Below are 18421 nucleotides of genomic sequence, written 5' to 3' on the forward strand. Positions count from 1 at the left end.
TGTATAACATTTTGCAAACTCACTTCTTAAAGAAAGATAGGTTACAACATGTTTAAAGCAGAAAGAAAGCAACACAATCTCTCCTCTTGCACCTCTGAAGCTGACCAGATAATAAGTTATATCTTGTGTGTTTTAACCTGCTAATTTTTTGTTGTTTTAGAGGAGGTATCCTGAGTTTTCTTTATAATATAGCTGCCTTCGTTAAGTTCTTGGGATGAGAAATAAAAACAGCATTTTCCTCAGATTTTAAAACATTTTAAAATGATTTTTAAACTGGATCATTTTTTCCATCTTTTAGCATCTAAATGATAATAAATATAAAATAAATAAATAAACTAGCTTTGTGCTGCAATGTTAGTTTTGAGCAGAATTCAAAGTATGCTCTTTAAATAAAGTTTGTTTTGCTTCCCAGAGGATCAAATGTCCTCTTTGTGTCTGAAAACATCAGTGAAAGGATCCCTGGAGATAACAGCTGCTGCAGGAAACCATGCAGACTGGAGAAACATCAACAATGAGCAGAAAGAGACTTAAAAGGCTCCTCAGGGCCGCAGAATCAGGGGACAGATATTTTAGGGTCCATTGCAAAAAAAGCATCCCTCACATTCTGACCGTTTGATCAAATGTTGGCTCGATGAATGAAGATTATTTGGGATTAAATTAACTGCAAACTGAGTCTCTAAATCAGGTGATGCTCCTTCATTTTGATGTGCTAACAATAACTAACCACACAGAAACAGAGACTCCTCCTTCAGAGTGTGAGGAGCTCTCACCCTGGTGGTCATCAACAGGTCTTCACCTTTTTAAGTGGATCAGTGCAAACACTTCACAAGCTCTCAGTGCCATTTTGAATGTATTTTATATGCAAATATTCGTATCCGTCTGATTATTTTCAAAAGAAAAAGTGAACAAGTTGTTGCACAGTCTGAGAAGGTTTCTGACTTTATGTTTATCTTCTGTATATTCAAATATCTTTACATTTCCTGGACCTTTGGAGGTGATATCAAGCGCTCACATCCAATAAATATTTTACTAAATGATCCTTTCGTCTCAGATACTTCTTTGTCTTTTCTGCAAAATGCATGAATGAAATCTGTGTTTCTAAGGCTTTGTCTCCCCCTGGTGTGTGAAAGCTGTACTGCATCAAAATATCACAGTCAAGTGCACTTTTTAAAAATATTGTCTACCCTAAATTAAACATTATATTTGATAGATTAACTCACGGTTATTTCCTTGATGCCCACAGCGATGATCTTCCGAATAAGTTCAGGAGGACAAGGAGACCCAGCCATGATGCCTTCAGAGGAAAAACAAACAATGCAAACAATTATTAAACATGCATGCTGCAAGCATGTAGAGTAAACACATGTAGAGATATTACAATTATAATAAAGAGAGAATTTAAAACAAGGTGTAAAGTAAAGGCTTCTTCTCACCGGCCTCGATGGATGACAGATCATATTTAGCAAAGTCCGGCTGGCTCAGCATGTCCACATACATGGTCGGGGTTCCGTAGATGAAGGTGCACCTGTGAGGTAAAACAACTGATGAACACTTGACTCTATTAAAACTGAAAAATCACCAACTTGGAACTGAAAAAAGTGCATTTTCATTTGTGCATCTCTCAGCAGTAAGTCCTAAAAGTTGAACGGCCACACTACATGACTCCATCGATCAATCAATCAATCAATCAATCAACCTTTATTTATACTCGAGAGATCATTGAGGGGCAGCCCTCATTTACAATGATATCAAGTCAGTTACAGTGACATTCAAAAAACAAACAACAAACAAACAACAAGGCATCAAGAGTATCAAAGTCATCAAATAGGATCATTTGGGATTTGGAGATTCTAGAGTTTTTAAATTGTCCAAGAGGTAAAAGTGCATTTAGTTCAAGACTCTGTAATAGTAATAGTAAATTTTATTTAGTATAGCACCTTTCACAGAATAAAATCACAAAGTGCTTCACAGGAAAATATCCAACACATTAAAAGAAACAGACAATAGCATAAATAGAACATTAGTCTGAACACAGTGAGTCGAAGGCCTGTTTAAATAAATGTGTCTTCACAAGTTTTTTAAAGGCGACAACAGATATAGCAGAACGGACATTTACAGGAAGAGCGTTCCACAATGTCGGTGCCACAACTTCAAAAGCACGGTCACCTTTCGTTCTTAAGCGCGCTCGAGGGACAACCAGCAAGCCCTGGTCAGAAGACCTGAGTGGCCTACTGGTAAGGTAGGGGTGGAGCAGGTCGACGATGTATTCAGGAGCCTGACCATGCAGAGCTCTATACACGAAAACGAGAACTTTAAAATGAATCCTAAATTTAACTGGAAGCCAATGTAGGGAAGCTAGAATCGGAGTGATGTGGGTTGTCCGGCTGGACTTGGTCAACAGCCTTGCAGCAGCGTTCTGGACTAATTGAAGACGATGGAGGGACGATTTACTGAGGCAGGTGCTGTAACTTATTCCAGAAGTGAGGAGCAGAGAAACAAAAAGCAGTCGTTCCCAGCTCTGACTGAACTCGAGGAACATGCAGAAGCAGCTGGTTTGAGGTGTGAGTCTGATATAAACGGTCAGAAGTTCAGTGAGGTATGGTGGTAATTTTCCTAAGAGAGCTTTATATATAAAAAGATGTCCAAGAACAAAATCAGTGATCCAACTTTCTTCTGATGCAACAAAAATCTAACACTGTCTAGCATCACTCATTTACTGATCAGGGTGGATTCAATTCTGAATATAATCAGGTAAGTGATGAAAAAACAGGACGATCAACAACATCCCTTCCTTCAGGAGCCGTTCACACAGGAGCAGAGGTTTTTCTGCCTTTTAATCTGGATCAGAGCCAAACTAAACTTCATACTGATCAGCTGTTCAGGTGAGAGGTGAGCACACAATGTCCTCAGAACAAGCCCGCCCCCTGTCATGTGCATGAAAGCAAATTACTACAACTCCCACCTTAAGAAGCTTAATATAATTCCATAATAACAACAGTCACTCCCGCATAGCTAGAGCATGTAATGAGAGACGTAGAGCGAGTCTGTTCAGGTGAGAGGATAATCCTTTAAATGACAGGTGTTTAAAGAGGTGTGTGAGAGAAGAGAAGAGAGAGAACAGAGGCAGCAGATCGATACTACACTACATCCCCCATGATGCATCACTTCTCTGACCGATTATAGGACTTTAAATCTAAGATGCATGGACGTTTTTAGGAGAAAATGTCACAAACTTCATCTTCTTGTTAACCGGCTGTCTTACCAATCATCAGCTGTGATAAACGCTTGATTCTGATTGGTCAGGGAAAGAGAGCTAAAGTGAAAGAGGCACAAGAAAGTGGAGAAAATAGACATGAAGCGACCACAAGCCACGACAAAGTGTGGGCTCTGGCAGAGTTAGAGGACTGGTCCAGTGGAGAGTACAGAGCGGGGGATGTCTTGCAGAAAAGAGTCATGACTGCAGGGTTGAGGGTGGCACGCTTTAACCGCTGAGCTAAACCGGCACCCATACATTTCTTTTTCTACCACTGGAATTCACCTACAGAGTGTTCACTGTTTTCATAACACTGAAATAGCAAAAAGCAGATGTTGAGTATTTTCTCTTCGCCCCTGGACAACAAAACAACGTGATATCTGATCCCTCTCAGGGAGCATCCACCAATCAGAGGATCCGATGCTAATGCTCTCCAGACTCTGCAGATTCACCATGAAACAGTCTGAAACAGTTGAACTTGGAGCACAATATGCATCCTGATCTGCATGCATCACATATCCTGAAGTGTCATAATAACACATTTAATACAGCATGACTTCAAACCAACAACTGATCCTGATTATTTCGATCTTATTCCAACATATAATCTGGTTATTCTCTGCTCAGACGCTGAATTCCTCCTTAATTCACCCAAAATAAGCTCTAAATCCCAAAGCAACCTATTCTTACCTTCATGCCCTCAAAACCCAAAAGGTACCACACTGCTCCACACTCAGTGGGAATCATATCTGAGCAGGTTTAATCCTTTGTTACAGGGTTGTTGTTGTTGTTGTTGTTTCATAACAGAATTATGCCGTCTGTGCACATGTTCACCAGCATGATTAATACGTTTGAGATCAGATTAGAGATGCATGATAAAGCTGGAAGGTCATTGGAAGTAGCTGATAAAAGGATTGAAATGTAAACATGTGCACAAGCCTGAAATGGACATTTCTGCAGACTGACGAGCCGAAAGGACGAAGCTTTACTTCAAGCAATGCAAGGAGGGTTGTTGAATATTCAGATATGCTGAGTGGTGGTATGCAACTTTCAAATACCATCCATCCATTATCTTGACTCATAGGTCCACACTCATCACAGATTCTCTCCTCACTTCAGCTTGGTTCTCCTGTCACCCCCTACTGCAAGAATCTTGGCATCACCTTTGATAAAGACCTCAACTTCAACCAACATATCAAAAGTACAGTTCAGTCTTGTTTCTATCAGCTACGCAAAATCTCTCAGATCAGGCCCTCCCTTTCACACCATAACCTAGAAATTGTCATCCATGCATTCATCACTTCCCGATTAGAAGATTGTAACTCACTCTACACCTGCCTCAGCAAACACAACTTCTCAAAACTACAGTTAGTCCAAAACGCTGCTGCCAGACTCCTCACACACACCAAGAAAAGGGAACACATCACACCGATTTTAGCCTCTCTTCACTGGTTGCCTGTTGGTTTTAGAATTGATTTTAAGATTTTAACACTTTTAAAGCAATAAATGGACTGGCCCCTGAGTACCTAAGAGAGTGTCTAAGGACGCATGTCCCCAACTGCTGCCTGAGATCCTCCGGCAGGTCCCTCTTGGAACTTCCAAGGGCGAAGTTAAAAACCAGAGGTGACCGGGCCTTTGCAGTCAGGGCCCGTCACTCTGGAATGACCTGCCGGAGGAGATCAGGCAAGACACATCCGTGTCCTCTTTTAAAAACACACTTTTTTAAATGTGCTTTTACTTCTTAACTCATCACTGGCGTTTTAATTTCTGCATAGTTTTTATTATTGTCTTTTACTCAACTCATTACAGTTAGAGACAGACAACCATTCACGCACACACTAACACCTACGGGCAATTTAGAGTGACCAATGATGACCTGGTGAGCATGCTTTTGGACTGTGTGAAGAAGCCAGAGTACCCACAAAGAACCAACACATGCACAGGGAGAACATGCAAACTCAGAGGGATTCGAACCAGGAACCTTCTTGCTCTGAGGCAACAGCGTGCAACCTTTCAAATACCATATATATAATAAATCAATGACATGTTGTAAATGTAGTTTCTGTTTGGCACTGTCGATTTGCATATTTGGAAAAGCTCTGTGTTCTTTCTTCATCTGTCTGTGAGCCAATCAGAGAAGAGTGTGCAGGAAGATCATGTGATAACAAGAGAAACTAAAGGTGCAGAAGTCTGAGATCTGTAAATCAGCCCTTTGAAAATCTTTACATATTGGATATCAATATTGGAGCTATCCAGAGTCTTCTTCTGATGTTACCTCTCACTCTCAATAGCTGCCAGGTTTGCCTTCCCGTCGTAGCCTGCAGAGGGAAAGACCACGGAGATGCCGTGCAGGGCCATGCACAACCCGCCTCCCACAGAGCCGAAGCAGTGGTACAGAGGCACCGGCAGACAGATCCGGGTGTTAGGCTGTGGGAGGAAATAAAGAAGGGTCATGAGTCCATGTTTCTCTGGGAATAAGTTCATGCAAGGAAGCTGATTCAGCAAAAAGGATGCTGACTCGTTCCTATTTTGGACAAAGTATGTGAACGGTTTGAGGACAGTGCTTTCCAGTTTCAACATGACTGTCAGTCAATGCAGCGTCTACATATATTTATGTCTATGGTGATGACAGTTTGGTATTTTGTCTACATGCCAGGTTAGCCTCACCCTCCAGGAGTATCCCACTCTGAGGCCGGTGTAGAAGGCGTTGTTGACCATGTTGTGATGAGACAGAGTGGCTCCCTTTGGTGCTCCTGTTGTGCCCTGATAACACAAATTAAAAATCAATTAAGTACTGTATGAAGAGATTGATTAGAACAGTTTGATAAATACCTCAAAACATTCTAACAATAAGTACTTTTTGAATGTTACATTGAAGTATAAAAAACTTTGTTTCCAGAAGGAATACTTCTTATGATTTCTTCTTCCAAGAGCTTAAAAATGCATCATATCATGTTTGATTAATCATCTGATTTTAATCCTAAATATATAAATTAACTGTTTTATGGAAGAAATGTCAGAAACTGATGAAACAACATCTACAGTGTTCACTTAAAGCACAAGGAGACTTTTTCACATTGTCAGGTTTGTTCATCTTTCAGGTCAAAACTCAAGGATTTTATCTTATATCATATAAATACATTGTACTAGATCAGTGTAATGCTTTATTACAGTGACTTACAACAACAGATAAGAGTGTCATCTTGTGAATGTTTGAGATTTTGTTTAATAATTTGACAGATTGGTTTTATTGATCTTCTATCTGATGTTATTTTCTTTAGCTCTACTTCCAAATATGTTCTCTTATAAGTGTTTAGACTCTAAATAAGTTTTTAAAAGTCTCTGAATCTTTGACTTTTCAATTAAAGATGATTTAATAATGTTTTCACTTGATTGGTTGAACATTAAATGAGCACCAAACGACAAGATTGACTTGCGCTTTTCATGATTCATAGCAAAATTGGAGCGTGGCCGAATGTTTTTGATATGATAAGAAATCTTGTGTCAGTATGAGGGCACTTATTTTAATGTGAAGACTGAGACGTTGTCTGTTCAGCTGATTAAAGTTCAGGATCTGTAATCCATTTAGCAGAAGTGACAAAAACCAGGAAGTCCACCCAGATTGGAGGAATACCTCCCACTTCCTCACCGCTCCAGATATGGGAGTCATATTTCACTCTGCACTGAACCCTTCAGGGTTCTCTGAGTTTATTCAGGGTCAGCAGGAATTATGTAACAGTTACCGAAGTGAACAAGATGTTTATGGGGTCGTCGAAGGAGATCTTCTTCTGCAGATCATGAAGCTGCTGGACGTACTGGCTGCTCCCCGCCTGCATCACGTCCTCAAAATGAAGCATTCCTGGCTGTCGGCTGTCCAGAACAATCACAGCGCGGAGCTCTGGGAGTCTGAGGAGGGGGGGGGGGGGGGACCAGACCGACAGAAAAATGTGGGTCAAGTTTTATAACTGCGGTTTCACTCTGCAGCTCTCCCTCTGAGGTAATACGTTACTGTTTAATCTGAGTGTCCTCTTTGTCCTGACAGGATGACATGAGTTTGTAGAACATTATAAATCAGAGGTCAACACATGGTGACACCAGCTGAGTGTAAATAAACTCAAATTACTACCACAGACTATCATGACCCAGCTGTGAGTAATACTTGATGCTGATTGGTCAAAACCCCAAACTGTGGTGATTCATTCTCAACAGCAAAAGTGACTCTAGAGACATTTGACCTCTGCCTGTTGACACTGTGGCAAAAACGTTGGTGTTCCCTGTCATGATTCTAATCCACATAACCCCCTGCTCACTACACATTATCCCTGATTTATCAAGTTTATGACTGAATTAGCTTCTTGATTTGTTTACATGAGGTGTAACTTCAGTAGTTTGGATGTAAGGCTAGCCGTACCTCGGGCTCCTGATGTCTCCCGGTGTGGACGTCTCGATCTCTGGACAGATCTTTCTCAGCATGTCGCAGTACTTCTGAGTTTTAAACTGAGCAGGACACACGACAGCTTTGCAGCCGGACTGTGGAGAGAGGAGCAGAGGATTAATCTTCAAAGTGAGTCTCTAAGAAAACAGAAACAAACAGTGGCCTGTTGCAGCAGCTCTGCAGAAGGTGAGTCCTAAGTTAGAGTGTAAAATCCTCACTAAACCATTTGTGAACGAGTTAGTTTGTAACTTAAGTTGTGTCGTAGTTTGGTTTCACCACAGAGACTTAAGGTTCATCTAAACGTTTAGACCATAACGTCCAAACTAATTAAAATATTGGCACAGATATGATGTTTCTACTCGGTTTGGCCAAAACAGCTTCTTTCTTAATGAGGTGTTTAAGTGCTAACTCACATTAGCCTTATTGCTTCTAAACAAGCTAACAGCTAATCGTTAATCTATAGTGCAAAATCACAACAGTGACATCTAGTGGTGAAATCATGAACTACAACATACGGTACATTAATATAACGGTACTCTAATGTTGTGCAGATGTATGATAAGTTAAGATCAGAGTCCTCTTATGTTTATTATTCATGTAATCTATCGAGGAGAGCTTTTTCTCCTCATCCTTTAAATGATCCCGTCTTTGAAAACAGAGCGCCGTGAAAAACGGTCTATCACGCAGGACTTGACTCAGAGCTAGGAGTAAAATTCAAGATGTAACTTATGGAACCATCTCAGCTGATGTAACTGCATCCTAAATTAGAAGTTACATTCAAACCCTAGACTGTATAAATAATGGACGTAGTATCCGTGATGTCACCCATCTGTTCCTGGGCGCTGTTTTGAAGCCAATCATCGGCGGGAGCCATATTGGAAATTCTGAACTCAACCTAACTTAGTGTGAGGAAAAGAGGCGGAGTTTCAGCCTCCTAGCCAACAGCTATGTGTTCCCGCTTGTCAATCAAGTCAGTCATGTCCTTAAATTGGCAAAACTCGTCATCTTAATATCTTCTGAACTGTTGCGTTATAAATAAATTCGCCCCCCGTACAGTGTGTGTCGATAGAGAAGTTAGCTATGTAGACCGAAACTGTTTTTTGAACCAGGCTGTAAACATGTTTATTAATGCTGCAAAGATCGTCTTCTTTGAATGTGTGTGTATGTGGTTTCCTGTGTTTCTGCAGCCAGCCTCTAGTGGACGCTCGAAGAACTGCAGTTCATAACACTTCCGCATGGGCTTCATATTTTGAGACCGGAGGTTCCCGCTTGGTTCTAACTAGACAATATCTGAACTTACACACAGCTGGTGAAACCCAGTGCTGGTGTTTAAGAGCCACCCACCTTCCTCAAGGCAAACTCCACCTCCTTCGGCTGGTACGCCGGGTTCACCGCCACCTGTTTGACACAGAATCACTGTATTACTGCGTTTCTCTTGAGGCCCTCACTGCTCACCACTGCAGCTTTGACTCACCATTATTATTCCAGCTTTGGCTGTAGCAAACTGGAGCAGGACCCATTCATAAGTGTTGGGTCCCCACATTCCAAGACGGTCTCCTTTTGTCAGTCCCAGAGCCAGCAGCCCAGCCGCTGCTTTGTCCACCTATAGAGACATTAGAGACGCATGCAGACAAGCTTAACTGGTTTGTGTTGACTGGATGCAAAGAGCCAGCTCTGACTATATACAATGTTTAAAGCTGTGCCAGGGGTGCTTTCACACAAATTAATTCATGCATTAACATATCAATGAAACTTTTACTAGATTTTTCGGCAGTATTATATTAATTTCAAACCCCCGACTTGCTTCAAAGGTTGGGTGTCATTGCTTTTATTCAAATTTCATCTGCTGTTGAAACTTGTTGCTTTTGCATTCCTCACGTTAGTCTAAAAATAATGCCAGAAGCCCCTTCAGGCTATCTTCTGATCCTTCTAATCTTCTACAAAGTTTGTTGCCCACGCTGATAATCAAGAGCCAAGTCCAACACTTCCACTGACTCTGAGCTCACAGAGTTCAAAGATGTTAAACAAATAAAAGCTTGAAATGATGAAACAATGATCCCAAGCTTCAAAGAGTTGGTGAAATAAATTTAAAAACTGTTTTTCTCTCTTTTCTTCTTAAAGATGCAGGAGCCAAAAAAAGCACAAGAACATCCACATACTGTAGATTTCACCTCTTTCGTCATCTGCATATCTTTAGAGGTGTATTTCCTCTTTTGCTAACCCTTTTTCTCTTAAAGAAATGACACCAAAGGAATTAACAATCTTGTTGTTGATAGTCTAGTTTGATTTCTATGTCATAAAGAGGCCTGACTGCTTTCATAACCAGCTAAAAACTCCTCTGCAGGATTCAGCGTTACGAAGCAGGACTCAGGGTAACGGACGATGTCTGACAGCTTTAATCTGAACTTTGAATTTGGAGCAGCGTCAGAGTTCAGATTAGTCGGTTCAAAGTGAAACGTTTTCCCAGGTTACTGGGTGAAAGTTTACAGACCGAACAGGACTGAACATGCAGGAAACTCTCAGACTCACAATCTGACATGTTGTAACTGTCAGCAGTGACAGCTCTGTTTTCCTGCTTTGACCTTTGATATGAAAAAAGGAAAAGACCTGCGGTACAAGAAGACAAACTCCAGTCATACGTCAGCTACTGCATGGATAGACTAGTCAGCTATGAAAAGACCTTTAACCTACTTTATTTAATAAAGTAGGTTAAAGGTTAATTTTCAGCTCCTGTCTTCTCAGAATCATTTTAAAGTTATATTTTTTGGGCATTTTGTCCTTTAATGGACAGGACAGCTGAAGAGAGACAGGAAGTGTTGGGAGTGGAGAGTGGGGGAAGACACGCAGTAAATGGTCGACCAGCTGGGAATCAAACTGGCGACCTCTGCGACGAGGACTGTAGCCTCTAAATGTGGGGCGCATAGACCGCTAGGCCACCAGCGCCCCCTCAGAATCAGTTTAAATCATAATGTGTAACTCATATCAACATGTGTGGATTCTTATGCAGAATACAAGCCTGAAACTAAAATTCTGACATCTTTGTTTCCTTGTTATCGCCAAACTCAGACCTTTTGTCCACAGCTGAGCTAGAAATGCTTTTGTGTCATCTCAGCTGGATTACTGAAACTCTCTTTTCACATGTCTCAGCAATGCTTCCCTGAACCGCCTACAAGCGGTCCAAAATGCTGCTGCAAAGCTGTTGACAGAATCATCTAAGATGTCTCATGTTACACCGATCCTCATATTGCACTGGCTTCCAGTTAAATGTAGGATCCAGTTTAAAACTCATGTTGTTGTGTGCAGAGCGCTCAGTGGTCAGGCTCCAGTCTACATCAGGGAGCTGCTGACACCTTATAACTCCAGCAGGACTCTGAGGTCCTCTGATCAGGGTTTACTGGTTGTGTCTCGCACCAGGTTGGAAACTAAATGGGACTCTGCTTTCCAGGTTGTTGGTCCTAAACTCTGGACACAGTCTCCCTCTGGAACTGAGAACTGTGGACACTGCTGACGGGTTCAAAAAGCAGTTGAAGACCTATTTAGACTTGCCTTTGTTTAATCTGTCTGTTTTTGTATTTAAATGCAATCTCTGTTTTGCCTTTTGACATTTTTCTATTGTTGTTGTTGTAAAGCACCTTGTGACCTCTGTTCTTGAGAGGTGCTCTATTAATAAATCTTACTTACTTATTAAAGCTGATGAAAAAATTGAAGAGGGGGGGAATAATTCTGCAACAATGCGATCAGAACTCAATTAGCAGCAACACTGAGTGAACTTGAATATACTGTCCCTCTCTGTGCTCATGTTAGGGTTTATTCCTGTGTATTTATGTCCTATAGATTTAGTTTGCTCTGCCGTAACACTGCAGTTTGGAGTCAGTAAAGTATAATAGTTGTAGGTTATCATTTATGTGAGTCTTGTTCTTCAACCTAAAGTCCTTCGGGCAACAAACCAAACATTTTTGCACTAGCAGGCTTCATGAAAGAGATCCAGAAAAACATAGTTCCTGCAAAACAATGTAAACCTGCTGAAGATCATGAAGCAGACACATGCTCTGCAGATGATCGGAGAGAGGGAGCGAGGCCCCTCACTCCCTCCTGTTAATGCATGGAGCTGTGATGTCATGTCACATGTTAAATACTGTATGAACCTTCTCAACCCCTGTTTGAAAAGTTATGTGCTTTAGGACCTCTCATGTTTGGGTGTAAAGTTTGCAAACTGACAGGACACATTCAGGGTTTCAGGGATTCAGGGTGGGACTCACATCCAGTTGAAACTCTGCAAACGTCTTGCGGACTCCGTCTTGGACAAAAACCACGGCCTCTCTGTCGGGCACTCGGTCCACGGTCCTCTGCAGGGCCTCTGCTATCGTGTAGTGGACCAGGGGCGAGGAAGAGGTGCCGTGGGCGTAGCTGGTGGTGAGGGTGGGGATGTTGGGCGGGGAGTCCACGTGAATGCCGCTGCAGGGAAACAAGAGTGATGAGAGGATGTCAGACACTTAAGTTCTGAGAGTGTGAGCACAGGCAGGAGGTGTGAATGTGGAGGAAGAGCAGAACATTATTTAGATCACAGCTTCCTCAACGTGTCCTGAGCTTGATCCTGCTTTGGTTGGGAGTAAAAGCCATCCAACATCCCACACTGACTGATGAAATGATTTCTCAGACACACAGCTGAAACACTTGAATCTGTTGATCCCATTGTAAACCCTCATGACTGGGACATTGTCCTGGAACGCCCTACATTCCCGTGGAAATCAACCCTTCACAGTTGAAATACAGTCTGGAGAAAGGCACTTCAGAAACCAGAGGCCCCTCCCAGCTAAGGGCCCCTTGGTGTCAGAGCAGCTGTCAGCTCTGTATGCTGGTAATCCAGCCTTGTGGTGACGTGACCTACTTAAACCTTTCTTACAGCGACTCCAGAAGCTAATATTGTATAACTGTAACTTCCCCTGGTTGTAATTTGTCAGCATGACTTTGTTGAATGCCTTCTCCATTTATTTAAAGGCAAAACGCCAAACAAAATAATCCCTGGAGATGCAAACCGAGGGGCTGAAGAAGAGCTCAGAGCCTTAAAAAGTAAAACAGGCCTCCAACAAAGTATACAACCAAGAGCCGGTCCTGAAGCAGCAGAGATTTCCACTTAGTGTACTTGAAGAACAAAAAACACACCATGTGACCTTTGACCTATATATTAACATTTATAGGATATGATCCCTGCACGTGTGTTCAAGTAGCATTCCTCTCTCTGTACTCTGAACTCTTTTATCTTCAGTGAAGTTTATCAGTGATCCACATTTAAGGGTCGGGCTAAAAATAGGATGACATGATGAATCTGAGAGGCTCTGATTCAAAAGATTAAAAATAACAGGAGCGCCTCACAAATCTGTTTTAAAATTTCAACTTAAAGGGGACATATCACGCTTTTTTCATCAATATATATTGGTCTAAGAGGTCCCCAAAACATGTCTTTAAAGTTTATGCTCAAAAAAACACTTTGAAATCAGATTTTGGTCTGCCTGAAAAACCCTCTTCTTCATTCCTCATCAGAACACTCTGTTTTCTCTCTGACCACGCCCCCTCCGGAAGTGGATGTGCCTCGGCTCTCCAGCACGTTGATCTAATGTTTACATGTTGGCTGAATATACACGGCTGCTCAGAGATCACGTTACTTCAACCCTCTGAATCTGATCCAGACGGAGAGGCGCCTGTAGCAGGACCTTTCTGAAGGATTGGTCACAGATTTAGTGTTTCTTGTTGTTTTATTTATCAGTATGTAGACGTGTGTCTTGGTACACAGCTATGAACATGTAGCTATGTGGCTATGCTAACTAGCGCTAGCACTTATCCATGATAAATAAAAATCATCCACTAGATCTTCAAATCTGCAGACGTGGGGAGTAAAACCGACCTCTGCCAGAAAGGCAGCGGGACCTTTCTGAAGGATTGGTCACAGATTTAGTGTTTCTTGTTGTTTTATTTGTCAGTATGTCGACGTGTGTCTTGGTACACAGCTACAGCTAGGACATGTAGCTATGTAGCTATGCTAACTAGCGCTAGCACTTATCCATGATAAATAAAAATCATCCACTAGATCTTCAAATCTGCAGACGTGGGGAGTAAAACCGACCTTTGTGTTTATTAAGACAGCCTACAACTAGCATGCCTCCCTCCTAAGCTCCTTGTTAGCACACGTGTGTGCAGGTAATGAAAAACGGAGGAGGGGATTCAGTATTATTTTATACAGTCTATGGGCTGAACAAGCTCCGAGCTCTGACTCCGTGACAGACCGGATATTGTTGTTACGTAACAAAAACACTGAAGTCTGAAACGGCTCGTTTCACACACATTTACAGAAAGGTGGAGAAATCAGAACAGGGGCAGAATGGATTCTTTTCATTCTCGGGGGGTTTGTAGACAGGGACACATATTTCAGGTAGAGAACCATTAAAAAGTCGATTTTGCATGATATGTCACCTTTAAAGTGATAAAGGATAATTCTACTCAATTATGGTAAGATACGACACCAATGGTTAGTTAATATAATATATTACAATACGTTATGTTGCGTTACGTTACGATAAGTTACATTAGGCTATGTTTTGTTACGTTACGTTACAATACAATTCAATACGATATCCTTACAGTACGTTACATACGATACAAAACGTAACATCAAGTTTCAATACGATATATGTATCCTTACGTTATGTTATATCACCATACGTCACTTTACGTTATGTTAAATCCCGTTACGTTACGTTGTGTAACGTTAACTTGTGTTACGTTAACTTTCCATTCCACTGATGTTCGTGCCTATTTCTTTCCTTCCTTTTTATTATGGTTTGTCTGTCTGTTTTCTTGTCTTGTTATAAAACAAAAAACTGAAAATAAAGTATTTAAAAAATATATATATATTTTACGTTACGTTACATTAAGTTACATTGCATTACAATTTGTTACAATCCGATATGATACGTATTCTTACATTACGTTACAATACAAAACGTTGCATCACGATATATGTTACGATAAATTACATATTACACAAAAGACACGATACAATACGAAACAATATTATAGATACATTTCGACACAATACGATTCAATTTAATACGATATCATAAAATACAATATAACTCAATGTCAAAATACGATGATACGATTCAATATGATTAGATATTATATTGCTATAAAATACGACACAATTCCAATGTATCAACACGATACAATACGGTATGATACGGACGATACGGTACACTAAGATTCAATCTCATACATAGCTATAATATACGATATGATACGATACTGATGACGTGGATAATACGCTATGATATAATACGTGATGTTACGATAAGATTTGATGCAATAAGTAGCAACACAATACATTATGATACGATATGATATGATATGATACGATAAGACACAATTTTGTTTCCCTTTAGGAACATCTGTCTGGGACTATTTCTATAATGGGACATAACCAAGCGGCAACCTCCGGTCTCAAACGATGAAGCCCATGCAGAAGTGTCAGCTTGAGGCTGGCTGCAGAAACACCGGAAACCACATAGACATGAATGGGAAAAAGACGATCTTTGCAGCATTAATAAACATGTTTACAGCCTAGTTCAAAAAACGGCTTGGCCCTACGAAGCTAATCTCTCTATCGGCACACACTGGACGGGGGCTGGATATTTTTCTAACATGACGGTTCAGAAGATATTAAGATTACAAGTTTTTGCCCAAATAAGGACATGACTGACTTGACTCCCGGTAGGGAACATAGACTGTAAATAAAAATGGACAGCGTTGCTCCGCCTCTTCCCGTTGTACGGTTCTGAAGCAAGCGGCAACCTCCGGTCTAAAAATATGAGTCAATGCGGAAGTGTTAAAAGCTGCAGTTCATGGAGGATCCGCTTGAGGCTGGCTCCGGAAGTACCAGAAGTCACATACACATGAATGGGGAAAAGACGATCTTTGCAGCATTAATAAACATGTTTACAGCCTGGTACAAAAGATGAGTGTAGTCTGAATAGCTAATTTCTCGATGTCCTCTCACTGTGAGGGGGTGAATTCTTTTCTAATTCGGCAATTTCGAAGATATTGAGATTACTAGTCTTCCAATGAGAGGCACAGCTGCCTGCAGGAACACTGCAGCTGTTGGCTAGGAGGCTCAAAGCCCGCCTCTTTACGTCACACTGGCTCGACAGAAGCAATATGGCTGCCGCAGCCGATTGGTCTCAAAACAGCTCTTCAGAAACAGATGGGTGACGTCACGGATACTACGTCCATATTTTTTACAGTCTATGTTCTGAAGCCAAAAAATTCCCTCTCCTGGGCGCCGCCATTGTGCAGCCAGAGCCTGTGAAGTTTCGTTCTACGGCGGCTGTGAATCAAAGGAAACAGGAAGTAAAACCCCGTTTTTTAAACTCTAATAACGAAAAAGAAACTTTTCAGGAAAAAGAGGCCTTGGACACAAAACAGTCAAATACTAACTACATATCACCACAGCATACGGATGTGAGAAACATTCGTACCACGTGTATTTATTTTTTAAAGTTTGACTGCAGCCCCATTCAAATGAATGGGGGAGACAGATTTTTGACCTATACTGCAGCCAGCCACCAGGGGGCAGTCACACTGCTGAAAGCTTCACCACCAGGGGAGCATCCAGCTCCCTTGTAGGGAACACATAGCTGTTGGCTAAGAGGCTCAAACTCCGCCCCTTTACGTCACACTCTGCCTGGTTGAGTTCCACATTTCCAATATGGCTGCCGCCGTCGATTGGCTTCAAAACAGCGCTCAGGAACAGATGGGTGACGTCACGGATACTGCGTCCATATTTTAATCAGTCTATGGATATAACGTTTACTTTATGGTATTCTCAACTTATGTATTAAATGAGGCAAAGTGGGATTTATAGTCATCATGTGAAAAAATATTGATCGGTAGAACGTCACCCAGTGTTACTTTAAAGATCATACACTCATAAAAAATATCTGCCTTATCTTTTAATATTTATTTATTTATGCAGGAAAGCTCTAAGTCTAACATTTTTATCTTTTTTAAGTTGCTTTTGTTTGTAAAAAAAAAAGTTTGGGTTTGGTTTTACAATTATTTCTGAGGGGCACCTTACCCTCTAGATCCGGCCCTGTTCCCTGCAAAACACCACATAATGTGTTTGTCTCCTCCCAGTGCACTTCACCTTTTATGACTGCAGTTGGCATTTTTACAATATGTGCCTTTTTCTTAGAACAAATAACTTCAGTGTGCACACTAAAGGAGCTGAGAGTGTGCAGAAGTGCATTTAACATACAGAGAATAAGTCACGAGAGTAGAGCAACACACACGAGCTGCTTAAACAATGAAGGATCACAGAGTGTTCCTTCAGTTCTCTGCATCCTCATGCACTTTCCTTAAAGTGATCTCTCCTCCTTCCTTCCCTCCTCATCACTTCTTCAAAGACTGTGTTTGCAGAAAACTCACCGACTCGCTGCAGGTAATCCAGTTCTCCGTGTCCATGATCTCTGCAGGACTTTCAGGGCTCCAGGAAGACCACCACCACAGTGGCTCCTCAGAGTCCGGGAGCAGGACCCAATCTTAGTTAACATGGTGCAGCTGCAGACTCTCTCACTCACCGCGCCCCTCCGACCTGCTGAGGATTCACTGATCAGCTTCTTCTGAGCTCTGCAGGAGAGAAGCGCTCTGATGTTTTACCTCAACACTTCTTCCTGAAGAGAATGAAGAGGATACAAGAAAGAGTGTTCCTCGGACCTTGATCCGCCTCCTCTTGAGTGCTGCTCACAGACTTCTGGGAGTTCCTGCTGTGTGACCTGCTGGTGGCGCTTTGCACTGCAAGGAAAACCTCCATACATCCAAACTACTTCTACTAAAGAAGGCATGTGATTATTCCTCCATCCTTTAATGACTTTGAAAGATCTCCTCCAGGAAACTTTTAAGACATACAAAGAGCTGGAGGAAGCCTTACTAAGTTTAATCATGTCACATGCAAGTATTTCTAGGAGTTAGAATATTCATAGAGCTGTGAAATGATCCCTCTTTGTGTTTTACTATCATACATGAAGTATTTTTGTTTCAGGTTTATGTATTGCTGGTTATCTTACATCCTCTGTTGAATATGGAGTTAAATATGAGGAGAAAAACATTTCATATTTGTTTTTATAAGAAATATTTAACACCAACATACCTGCAGTGTTCATACTGGGCAGCTGATATTGTCATAAAATAAAAATTAAAGCTCCTGTAAGGATTTTTTTGACCTTTTGTGAGACAGACTGGCATTAAAGGGATATTCTGTCTGTTTGTGGTCATATGAGTTTTATATCACTAGTAATTGCAGGCGCCACAACAGATGCAGCTCAGCTCGTCTCCTGTAATGAGAAACTGCAGGGAGAAATGGAACGTAAGCTAGGCTACAGTTTCTGCAGACGGGGTCATTTCTGCACTTTACTTTGCCGCCAGAAAGCCCGTTCGTTTTTGCACTATTTGCGGCCACGACACAGGCGTGCATCGGCGTGGTCAGAATCGCTCGGTATTAAGTTTAGTTGTAGTTTTGCCACTTTGAAGCTGCAGACCTGTACAGCTGATCAGTGCGCTGCAGGCGGAGGAGCACGTCTGTGTTGTGTCCACAAATAGTGCAAAAATAAACAGGTTTTCTGACAGCAAAGTAAAGTGCTAAAAAAAACAAAACAAGTAGAGCGTACTCCTTAACAGAAGTGGGT

General features: G+C 41.4%; 1 protein-coding gene across 1 annotated transcript in view; it reads right to left on the reverse strand.

The window, feature by feature from the left end:
• The window catches only part of acsf2 (acyl-CoA synthetase family member 2), a 33562-nt gene extending 16047 nt beyond the window's left edge, over positions 1–17515 (reverse strand). Inside the window, exons 1-10 of the mRNA XM_034707471.1 lie at positions 17166–17515; positions 11948–12143; positions 9163–9291; positions 9033–9086; positions 7665–7783; positions 6997–7159; positions 5921–6016; positions 5529–5680; positions 1434–1525; positions 1221–1294 (exon numbers count right to left, since the gene is read on the reverse strand). Coding sequence (XP_034563362.1) covers positions 1221–1294; positions 1434–1525; positions 5529–5680; positions 5921–6016; positions 6997–7159; positions 7665–7783; positions 9033–9086; positions 9163–9291; positions 11948–12143; positions 17166–17290 — 1200 coding nt within the window. The 5' untranslated portion in view covers positions 17291–17515. The remainder of the gene's footprint in view (positions 1–1220; positions 1295–1433; positions 1526–5528; positions 5681–5920; positions 6017–6996; positions 7160–7664; positions 7784–9032; positions 9087–9162; positions 9292–11947; positions 12144–17165) is intronic.
• Positions 17516–18421: the final 906 nt, after the last annotated feature.

The sequence above is a fragment of the Notolabrus celidotus genome, chromosome 18 (genome assembly GCF_009762535.1).
Source record: "Notolabrus celidotus isolate fNotCel1 chromosome 18, fNotCel1.pri, whole genome shotgun sequence".
Classification (NCBI taxonomy): domain Eukaryota; kingdom Metazoa; phylum Chordata; class Actinopteri; order Labriformes; family Labridae; genus Notolabrus; species Notolabrus celidotus.